Below are 12,298 nucleotides of genomic sequence, written 5' to 3'. Positions count from 1 at the left end.
TTATCAATAATGAAACTGAGATTAAGCAAGTTATACTTACACCCATAGCTACAAATGACAGAGCCAGAATTTGAATTCACATCTAATTCTACCACCCCACAATGTTTCCCATAGTCATAGAATTTTCTTTTACCTATTTTTCGAAACCAATGAGCTTCATTAGCTCTGGAATCCAATGTCGAAGATTCTCCATCAAAAGCCTGGGCTAGTGTCAGGAGTGCTGCAATAAACAGGAAAATGTAACACTGAGGTCTTTTACCTTTTTCTCTAGCAAAGCAGTTAATCCTGCTTTAAAAACAGCCACACATGAGTTTGGATTTAGAAAGTTCTTTTTTGTATATGTGTGTGTGGGTGCATATCAAAAGTAATTAAAATGACAAAAAGCATTACCAAGCTCCAAGAAGCCGTTAACTAAAATTTTGGGGAACAAACACGTCTTTGGAGAGATTTATAATTTTAATTAGTGCAATCATTCACCACCTGAGGTAAAAATATATGATTTACATGTAGAGAAATAAAGAATAGGAATCATAATTAAAAATACTGATATGATACTTAGTATATGCAGGCCCTGGGTCACAATATTAGTTTTCTTCATTTTCTATGGAAATGAGTCTAAGAATAAAAAGATGAATTATAACTTAAGGTCCACAAAATTATGCTCCTTAGCTTGGGCTAGAATGCCTAATTTCTCCTTAATCCCCAGAAGCAAACAATAACACCCCCCACAAAAAAAAAAAAAGAAAAACAAAAACCTGAAATGGAGATTGAGAATTGGAAGAATATTGAAAGGCTGGTATAATATATACTTAGCTCCCACAGCAAGCACAGTATAGAACCCGAACATACCATTGTCACCAGAAAGCACTTTTAACTTACCCATGCTCTTCTGATAAATAAGAAAGCCAATCAGGAAAACCTTCCTCTTTTGAAAAGGTTTGGCTTCTGAACCATTGTGCAATGTTTACCATCCTGTTGACATGTATTTAAGGTATAAAACTGAACTACTGCAATATTAGGAATATTATTTCTAAGATATGGACTTTTTCATGTGTCTTTGTACATTAAAAAAGGAATACATGGGCAGGAGACCTAAGAAAACCTGTTAAGCAAAAGGAAAACCACCTCAGAAAGCAGAGTTGGTAAAATGAAATATGATGTTGCTAGGAGATTAGCTTGAATGAAGTGATCAGAGAGGAATCAAGAGTAAAAGACATGGGGCTGAGGTTGTGGCTCAGCGGTAGAGCGCTAGCCTCGCATGTGCAAGGCCCTGGGTTCGATCCTCAGCACCACATAAAAATAAATAAATAAAAGTTATTGTGTTCAACTACCAAAAAAAATAAATATTAAAAAAAAAGAGTAGAAGACATGACACAGACTTGGGTAGATAGACAGTTTGAAAATAAGAGAGTAAATAATCTGAATTTGAGTCAAAGGGCACTGAAAGCCAGCAGAGTTCCAAGAATCTTTAAATGTCTTGATCCTTTGTTTACCTGTTTAATTCATAGGTTAGGATTAAGTGGCCAAAGAGAAAGGAAGGAAGCAAGAAAAGAAGGAAGTGAGGGAAAATGTCTTTATAAGAATGGATTTAAAAAATGTGGCATTTATACACAATGGAGTATTACTCTGCATTAANGAGATTGAGAGTGTGAGATGTGAGAGTTGGTGTTTGTGGGGAGGGGGATAGTAGAGGATAGGAAAGGCAGCAGAACACAACAGACACTAGTATGGCAATATGTAAATCAATGGATGTGTAACTGATGTGATTCTGCAATCTGTATATGGGGTAAAAATGGGAGCTCATAACCCACTTGAATCAAAGTGTGAAATATGATATGTCAAGAACTATGTAATGTTTTGAACAACCAACAATAAAAAATTTAAAAAAAAAGAAATTAGAATAAACACAAAGCTGAAATCACATTTGCAAATGAATGGTAGGGATGCCAAACTTTTCTCTGCTTGTAGATGAAGAAACCAAAATAGGCTCTTGTGGTAAACATTAATAAAGAGCAGGAGGCTTAACTCAAATACTAGGTTGAAGTCAGTGTGCTCAATGTGCTTAGAGAATTCAATAGAGGATAGAGGTAAGATGAAAGACTGAAAATAACCCAGGAGATATTTACCTGTATTCAAGCAAGCCAAAAGTCTACCCATTTCCTTCTTTCTAAAAAATAAAGAAAAAAAGAGTTTTCAATTGTTCTTAACCTTTACTATAGAAAAGAACCAGAAACAGACACTATTTGTACCAGATAACTTGGCTAAAAAATACAAGTGTGCAGTTTGTTGTTCAAGGCTCTGGTCTATGATTTTGATGCTCTTTTCCCCACTATAAGATGAGTTTATTTGGGGCTGGGGTTGTGGCTCAGTGGTAAAGCACTTGTCTAGCATGTGTGAGGCACTAGGTTTGATTCTCAGCACCGCATATAAATAAATGAATAAAATAAAAGTCTGTCAACATCTAAAAATAATTTTTAAAAAGATGAGGTTATTCATCCTGAGTGCCCTCATACTTTTTCTCTCTTCTGTACTTACTCTCAGCAAAGGATTTCAATGTCTGAGAAGGGTTTTATGTTATAATATTGCAGGGTCATATAATTTAGGAGCAAATAATGATCTTTGTGTTTTATAAGCTTTTTAAAAAATAATAACTTTATTTATTTATATTTTTATGTGGTGCTGAGGATCGAACCCAGTGCCTCACATGTGCTAGGTAAGCGCTCTACCACTGAGCTACAACTCCCAGACCTAAGCTTTATTTTTTTAAACATTTTTTTTAGTTGTAGTTGGACACAATATCTTTATTTTATTTATTTATTTATTTATTTTTATGTGGTACTGAGGATCGAACCCAGCGCCTCATATGTACTAGGTGAGTGCTCTACCGCTGAGCTCCAGCCCCAGCCCCCAGACCTAAGCTTTTTTTAAAGGAGAAATTAGAACCATTAGAACCTTTGTTTTAAATAAAATTGTATAGAAGTCTAATATGTAAGAAAAGATAAGGCTGGAGGTATAGCTCAGTGGTTAAGCACTTGCCTAACATTCATCAGGCTCCAAGTTCAATCTCCAGCACTGAATAATAAATAAATACAAGAAAAGTAGAGCTGTTTTGGTTGAACCAGGGTTGGATGAAAACCCAGTACCCCATCTTCCTGGAAGTCCTTGTGGCAGTACCACACACAATTTTCAGGGCTCTAACGATTACCATTAAAAAACACTTATATACTACAGACCCTTCATTTTACAGATGAGGAAACAGACCAGGTAATGGGAATGATTTGTCCAAAGTGATGCGATTTGTGACAAAGTCAAGTTTACTACCCAGATCTCTTGATCCTCTGGCAAACTTCTCTAAGAGGTATATATTTTTTTTACAGAGGACTTATGGTTTCCAGTTCTGTATGTGAGGAGATTGGAAGTTGCTACTCTTTCTTAAAACAAGCGAAATAGACTTTTTCTAACAAAAGCTGAACAAACTGAACAAACAACAACTATTCATGAATCCATAAGATCAGTGAGAAAAAGGGTGAACCACTGCCATAAAGATTAGAAAGAGAGAGACAAGTTAATAGAGGGAGTCACAGCTTATTGGAGCAGAGACTCAAGAATGAAAACCACTGTGGGAAGCAAGTGCTGCAGTAATAAAACCTGAACCATAATTGACAAATCACTGGAGGCTTAGTCTGGACAAGTCTTAGAATTAAAAACTCCAGGGAGACTCAGTCATAAGGGGTCCACAGTTTTGTAAATTTTACCTCTAGTAGCTAAGCCAGGTTCTCAAAGTAGACATTGGAGAAGAATCCGTTAAAGCTTTTGACAGGAGGAGAAAAGGGAATCATTTTGAAATGTTCCAAAGCATTTGTTCTTCTTAAGACCTACTCAAGAGAAACCACTTAACCAGAACCTTACCTTATGGGGTATTATTAGAGCCTAACTGAGTTCAGGAAAGTGAAATAGTCATACCCAGTCCTGATCCACTAAAGGAGAAAAACCTGGGGAAGTTCTTGTGATGGATGTTCACAGTCCTATGGCACAGGCCACTAAAAGACTGAGGCCTAGTCATAGGACCACAGAACCCCCACCCCCCACACAAACACATTTTACCACCAAAGTATTAAAGCCTATGTACAACAGTTCCTTTTGCTTGTTACATCATGTCTGGCTATCAAGAAAAAATAAACATCATAATAAATGCCAAAAAACATGATTTGAAGAGACAGAGCAACCATAAGAACCAGACATGGCAGGGATGTAGGGATTATCAGATGGGGAATTTAGAACAACTATGATTAATACTGTTAAGGGCTCTAATGGATAAAATAGACAGCATACAAGAACAGATGGGGCAATATAAGCAGAGTGAAGGAAATCCTAAAATAGAGCCAAAAATAAATATTGGAGTTGCAAAACATTGTAACAGAAATGAGGAATGCCTGCAATAGGCTTGTTAGTAGACTGGACACATATAAAGAAAGAATTTCTGAGCTTGAGGATATACCAACAGAAATCTACAATACTGAAAAATAAAGAAAACAATGACTGAAAAAATAATAGAACAGAGTATCCAAGGACTGTGGGACAACTACAAAATACATAATATATGTATAATGGGAATGTCAGAAGAAGAAGAAGGAAATCAAAACAGAAAACCTATTTGAAATAACAATGGCTAAGAATTTCCCCAAAATTAATTTTCACACCAAACCACAGATCCAGGAAGTTCAGAGAACACTAAGCAGGATAAATGCCAAAAAATGACACCTAGGCATATCGTTTTCAAACCACAAGAAATAAAATGTACAGAAAAATCTTCAAATAAGTCAGAGGGGGGAAATCTTACCTATAGAAGAATAAAAACAAGAAGTCTGTCTGCTCAGAAATGGTATTAGTCCGCTTTGTATCACTATAATGAAATACCTGACATAGGCTACTTATAAAGAAAAAGAGAATTATTTAGTTCGCAGTTTGGGAGTCTCAAAGTCTAAGATCAAGTAGCCTCATTGCTTTGATCTCTGGTGGGGGCAGTAGATGGTGGCACATTATATCAAGAATACATTTGTGGAAGAGTTTATATCACCAAAGAAGACAGAGAGAAAGTCAGACAGAGTGACTGGGGTCTCATAATCCCCTCTAAGGTTAAACCCTCAGTGACCCAAGGACCTTCCACTAGGTTCCATAGCATTTCCAATATTGCCACCCCACAGACCAAGCCTTTAATCACAATAATACCTTGAGGGACACTCAACCTACCCCCGAACTGTGGCAAAAACCATGAAAGAAAGAAGAGACAGGAATCAAATACTTAAAGTGTTGAGAGAAAAAAATATTCACCAAGATAGAATTATATACCTTGCAAAATTACCCTTCAAAAGTGACGAAGAATAAAGGTTTTCTAAGACAAACAAAAACTGAGATGATGGTCATCTGTGATAAAACAGATGCTCATGAGATACTGAATTTGCTGGCATGTTGATCTTGCGACTTCCCAACCTTCAGAATTGTAGCAAATTTTTGTTGTTTAGAAGCCACCCAATCTTTGGTATTTTTGTTATAACACTCCAAATGAACTAAGAAATTTAGCTATTGCAATTAGACAAGAATAGGGGAAAAGGACATTTGGAATAGGAAGAAATAAATGAAACAGTCTTTGTTCATCTATCCAGAAAATCCAAATGAACTGACAAACACAATCCTAGAACTAAGTGATTATAATAAGGTTGCAGAAAATAAGGTAACTGTACAGAAGTCAAGTGCTTTCCAATATATCAACAAGGAGCAAGGGGAATTTGAAATTAAAAACACAATACCATTTACATTCATATCTCCCAAAATGAAATACTTAGGTATAAATCTAACAAAATGTATATAAGATCTATATGGCTTTTTGCCAGCACCAACTTTGGCTTGTGCAGTCCCCCCAATTTTCTTCATTCTGTTCTTGCATTTCTTTTGCTGTTTTCTCAAGGTTTCTTCCTTCTTATTCAGGCCATATCTTACCAGTCTATATTTTGGCTCATTTATCTTTGCATAATCCAAGGAATCTCAAATCATGCCACAGTTGTCTAGACACTACCAAAATTCGTCCTGAATCCAAATAAAAAAAGATAATATCTGGTGTGGTCTTGTGCATTTTGACTAATTTTTCCCAATTTTGTCTTAAGTGCATTGCCTTCACAAGGTGAAGGATATTAATGGCTATTTGTTTCCTCTGAAGTAGTCAGTTGATCATGAAGTTTGTAGTCCAGATAGTTACTGTGTAATTCATGATGGTAGCCAATCTTCAAGAAGTCAGGTAGGAAAAGACACCAAGCTGATTCTTATTTATATGAGGCAAAAGACCCAGAATAACCAACATAATATTGAAGGAGAACAAAGTCAATGACTGATACTACTACTGACTTTGAAGCTTAACATAAAGCCATAGCAATTAGGACAGTATGGTATTGGTGAAATAAAAGACACATAGATCAATGAAATAAGAGTACAGGGTCCAGAAGTAGTCCCACATAAATATAGTCAACTAATCTTTGACAAAGTAGCAAAGATATTCCTTTCAGCAAATGGTGATGAAACAACTAGACATCCTTGTGCAAAAAAAAAATTTAATCTAGACACAGACCTTATACCCTTCAAAATATTTTCTAAAAATAAATATTAGACTTAAATGTAAAACACAAAAATATAAAACTTGTAGAAGATAACAAAAAAAATCACAAATGACCTTGGGTATGGTTATTACTTTTTAGATACAACATAGTATATGTGATACATGGAAGAAAGAAATAATAAAGTAGATATCATTAAAATTAACAAAAAATTTATCTGCAAAAGACAATGTCAAGAGAATGGGAAGACAAACCACAGTTTGGGGGAAAATATGTACAAAAGACACTTTTGATAAACAACTATCATCCAAAATATACGAAAAACTCTTAAAACTCAACAAAAAAGAAATCAGCCCAATTTAAAAATGAGCCAAAAGGGCCCATGGTCTTTATTCTAAACATTTTATAAGAATTGATATTGACTGACTGGGAAATGTCTACATTTCCTAGTACTGTAAAACTGAAACCTGTTGATGAAGTTCTCATGGAAGCTTCAGTTAGGATTATGAGGGTTGATGGGATTAAGGTAAAAGTCTAAAGGAGAACAGGTATATCTGGACATGCTTTACATGACATTTTATGTCTCTTTTACCTGATTGTAGTATAGGGATGAACACTGTTATATGACTAGGGAATGTTCCTCTTACCCACTATTGTAAAACAGAAAGCATATAAGTCCACCCATAAGGTGATGCTAATTGGATATGCTGAATGGGCCATTTGAGGACATTTACTGACTTATTAAAAATTAACTGAAACTGGGCTGGGGTTGTGGCTCTGTGGTAGAGTGCTTGCCTAGCACATGTGAGGCACTGAGTTTGATCCTCAGCAACACATAAAAATAAACAAACAAAATAAAGGTATTATGTCCATCTATAACTAAAAAAATATTTAAAAATTTTTTAAACTATCCCATGATTGAAGGACATACAGACATCTTGAAAACTGAAATATCCACAATGTCTTAGATAAAAAACATTCTAATGGGGATGGCAGTGCCCAGAAGAACTCCATAATAAAATGTCAGTTATTTTTACATGATCATGTTACCTGCAGAATGCAAGGAGGAGGTAGGTACTCAGAAGTTCTTTTTCCCCTAGGACTGACATTAGAATTGCACAAGGTGCTGTTGGAATCTACTATCACTTGGACAGTGTCCTATAAGCACCTCTCAACTAACCAACAAAAAGCTGCTTAGTTTATGGATGGCAGTTCCAGGGTAAACAAGCAACATCGTGTTTGGAAGGACAGTATTCTGATCAAACAAAGTAAAAATAAATCAGGTTGGCAGATTGCATGCTGTTTTCCCAGAAGTGGTAGAAGAATTAAAGAGTGATAAAGAAAATCCTTATGTTTGGGTTCTGATCCATGGGCAGTGGCCAATGGCCTGGTCCTATGGTTAGACAGAAGGGCCATAGAAAATTGGCCTATTGAAAAGATGCCTTTGTGGGGCATAGCCCTAGGAAAATCACTATGGGAACCTGAGAAGTGAATTCAAGTTGGACATGTTGATCAGAAGAACCCCTCCAGGTTCAGAAGGCAATTGAAATCAACAAGTAGATGTTGAAAGCCACAGCCGAAGGGGCCCCAGCAAACTTCCAGCTGCCAGCAAACTTCCAGCTGCCAGCTGATGATTGGCTCACAGTGGCCCCAGCAAACTTCTAGCTGCCAACTGATTGGCTCCTCTGCAGTGATGCTTATTGGGCTGTTTCCCTGCCCTTTCAGACCACAGAGCTGCTCATTGGGGGACTTTTTTTGGCTCTGCTCACGCGACCCAGCCAATCGGCCTCAAGAGCAGGAGGAGTGAGGGAGGTGCAGAGGCTTGTGGGAAGCAGGTGGTGGCAGTTGGGCTCTGAGGGTTTTCCTGAAGAGCTGTGTGGTGCGGGGTGTGTGTGTTCTAAAAATAAAGTTCGTTTCTTTTGACAAAGTGGCTCCTGAATTGTGCCCAGCCAGACTGCGGCAAGTAGATATTCCTATTTTCTCTCTAAGATTGTGGGGAAGGGTGTTGGTATGAGTACAATTCTTCCTGAGTAGGCAAGATACTGGTATGATGACCATATTTTTACCTTCTTTTCTTCTCCACACCACTTCAAATTTGTTGGCTCCCTGATGAAGTAGTTGCAGAACCATGGCTGCAACCATAAGTGCTAAAAACAGGAATGATTTCAAAGCAAGAAACTATATATGCATTTATTTTATTTTATTTTCTATTTTTGGTACCAGGGATTGAACCCAGGAGCACTTAATCACTGAGCCACATCCCCAGCCTTTTTTTTGAAAAATATTTTATTTTGAGACAGGGTCTTACTAAGTTGCTTAGGGCCTCACTAAGTTGCTGAGGCTGGCTTTAAACTTGTGATTCGCCTGCCTCAGCCTCCTGAGCCGCTGGGATTACAGGTGTATGCCACCGCACCCAGCTCTATTTATTTTTTGATGTGAGGAATTCCTGTGTTGCCCAGACTGGTTTTGAACTTGTGGACTCAAGCATTTCTCTTGCGTTAGGGTCCTGAGTGCTGAGATTACAGACTTGCATCACCATGCTCAGCTACTATATATTTACATCTTTTAAACTGAATTCCCAAGAGCCTCATGGAGCAGATTGTGCCTTTATCCTATCTGGCAAAATGGGGTTAATGCAGCTGCACTGCCTAGCGATCAAGATGGACTACTAGTTCTCTATCTATATAACCCTACCCCATATAAATGGGAATGAACTGAGGGAGAGGCACTTGCTAGACTAGTATTGCTTTCTGCAATCTAGACCAGCACAGTGGCTGAATCTAAAGTTCCTTCCAAATGTGGACATTTTGGTTAAAAATTGAGAAAAGAAGAATTAGTAGCTGAAAGTAAGGCATGGACAAATGGGCTATGTAATAAGTGAAATCCAGTATCACATCAACACTTCAGTATAGTCTCAGTGTAAGAGATGATACTGTCTCTTAGTTTAATTAAACCAGACACCTGAAAAGACAAATCCATATACCATATATTGCTAAAACCACTTTTGCTTTTGGAACACGACAAAATTGAATAGAAGCCTGGAAACATACTGTCCTTAACCTGGGAGATAATATTATATGATATAATGATGGACTGGAAAAAATTATTAATGACTAAATGCGATGCTCGTAGTGTGCCAAGATTTTTTTTTTTTTAATATTTATTTTGTAGTTTTCGGTGGACACAACATCTTTGTTTGTATGTGGTGCTGAGGATCAAACCCGGGTCGCACGCATGCTAGGCGAGCGCGCTACCGCTTGAGCCACATCCCCAGCCCCATGCCAAGATTTTTTAACTATTATGATCCTTTTGTTATAAGGGATCTATGGTTAAAGACCAGGAGACAGCTGTGGTATGATAAATATTCTTGGTCTTTGTCCCTGATTCCTGACACAAAGATCCTAAAATTCTTGGAAAAAAAGGAATAGACTAAAAACCTTAACAGAAACCTCACCAAAGAAAAAATATATATGGCAAATAAGCATACGAAAATATGTACCACATCAAATGTCAGGGAAAATGAAAAAAATAAAACAATGAGACATCACTATACACCTATTAGAATGACCCAAATCTAAAATTTTGACAACATCAAATGCAGCTGAGAATATGAAACAACAGTAGCTCTCATTTATTGCATATGGGACTGCAAACTGGTACAGCCACTTTGGAAAAGAGTTTAGCAGTTTGTTATAAAACTAAACAGTTTTACCACATGGCCCAGAAGACACACTCCTTAACATTTACCCAAAGGAGCTAAAAAATTATGTCCACATAAAAATCTACACATAGATGTTTATAGCAGATTTATTCATAATTGTTGGAGGCAACTAAGATGCCCTTCAATAGCTGAATGAATAAAAATGGTACATTAATACAATATAATGTTATTCATATTCAGTGCTGAAATGATGTACGATATCAATCCCAAAAAGACAATGGAGGAATCTTGAATGCATATTACTAAATAAAAAAAGCCAACATGAAAAGGCTACATACTATATTATTCCAACTATATAACATTCTGGAAAAGATCAAATTATGGAGACAGTCAGGGGTTGATGGAGGAGGAACGAATAAATAGTTAGAGCACAGAGGATTTTTAGGAAAGTGAAAATGCTCTGTATGATACTGTAATGATGAAAACATGTCATAATATATTTGTCAAAACCCATAGAATATACGCTGTGAATTCTAATGTGAACTATACACTTTAGGTGATTGTGATGTGTCAGTTCATGTTTGTGAGTTAGTAATGACTGTATTCCTCTGGTGGAGAAAGTTAATAATGGGGGAGGTTAGGCAGGGAGGGGGGTGGGGGTACATGGGAATTTCTGCACTTTCCTCTCAATTTTGCTGTGAACCTGAAACTGCTCTTTGAAAAGTCTTAACTTTTTGGTGCATGTTGCAGGCGGGTACTGGGGATTTTAGCCAGGGAGGCTTTACCACTGAGCTACATTCCCAGTCCTTTAAAATATATATATATATATTGCAGGTGGACACAATACCTTTATTTTATTTATTTGTATGTGGTGCTGAGGATCAAACCCAGGGCCTCACACATGCTAGGCGAGTGCTTTACCACTGAGCCACAACCTCAGCCCTCCCAGTCCATTTTACTTTTTATCTTGAGACAGGGTCTCACTAAGTTGCTGAAGGCCTCACTAGTTTGCTGAGGCTGGCCTTAAACTTGTGCTCCTCCTGCCTTGGCTTCCTGAATCACTTTGATTGTAGGTTGTATCAATGTGATTCTGCAATCTGTATATGGGGTAAAAATGGGAGTTCATAATCCACTTGAATCAAATGTATGAAATATGATATGTCAAGAGCTTTGTAATGTTTTGAACAACTAATAATAAAAAAAGGATATAAAAAAAAAGAATGATTATAGGTTGTACCACTGTGCCTGGCTAAAAAGTCTTAACATTTAAAAAATTAAATAAAATGAAAATGTAACAGAATAAAAGCCCATTTAGCTAAAAAAAGAATATGGAAGTATTGGCAAAATTATCTAAAGAAGTTTACAGAATATATGGTATAGCATACCTGATAAGACCATTGATCTTATCAGGAAGGGGTTTAATATTACTTAATAAACATTGTGCTTCAGGAAAAGTAGCAGCTTTCTCACTGATAAATCTTAAAAGTCTTACAAGTTTATATAGAGCAACTTCTCAAATAAATTTTATTAATTTGAATTTCAGCTGAGCTAAAGTTGACTTCTTTACTATTTAATTCATGGACTAAATATAAAATAATCTAGGAAGGGTCCATTAAAGCAAATAAATAATACAAATAAGAATAAAGACATGGACATGGAAAGGTATGTGTATTTATAAGACAAACATCTTTTAAGTAGTTTAGCACATAAATTGTTAGTACTTAGGTAGATGTTGCTAATTTAAACCTACAAGAATTTTAGAAGAGAAAATAACTTTTTAAATTATCCAGTTCAGCTTTTTAAATTTTGCAGATAAGGAAAATGTAGCTTAGAGAAGTTAAATAAGTTGCCATTGCTTAAGGTAAACAGAAGTCACTAAAAGAACTGAAACTAAAATTCAATTCTCCTAACTTTCTCATTGAATTAGGTGCTTAGAAAAAAAATTTACAGGCTAGTGTAATTGTTGTTATATCAAATGCTAACTTCTACCTGAAACTGCTAGAAGATGTTCTCTATTACTACCTCTACTTGA

General features: G+C 36.4%; 1 protein-coding gene and 1 pseudogene across 1 annotated transcript in view; both read right to left on the bottom strand.

Moving 5' to 3' along the window:
- The window catches only part of Tex11 (testis expressed 11), a 252,258-nt gene that overhangs the window by 73,645 nt on the left and 166,315 nt on the right, over positions 1-12,298 (bottom strand). Inside the window, exons 19-20 of the mRNA XM_048797231.1 lie at positions 2,127-2,167; positions 134-220 (exon numbers count right to left, since the gene is read on the bottom strand). Of these exons, the coding sequence (XP_048653188.1) occupies positions 134-220; positions 2,127-2,167 (128 nt within the window). The remainder of the gene's footprint in view (positions 1-133; positions 221-2,126; positions 2,168-12,298) is intronic.
- LOC107155610 lies at positions 5,707-6,265 on the bottom strand (annotated as a pseudogene).

The sequence above is a fragment of the Marmota marmota genome, unplaced genomic scaffold (genome assembly GCF_001458135.2).
Source record: "Marmota marmota marmota unplaced genomic scaffold, marMar, whole genome shotgun sequence".
NCBI lineage: Eukaryota > Metazoa > Chordata > Mammalia > Rodentia > Sciuridae > Marmota > Marmota marmota.
Note: the sequence above shows the minus strand (reverse complement) of the source record. Positions and strands in the feature narration are given on the sequence as shown.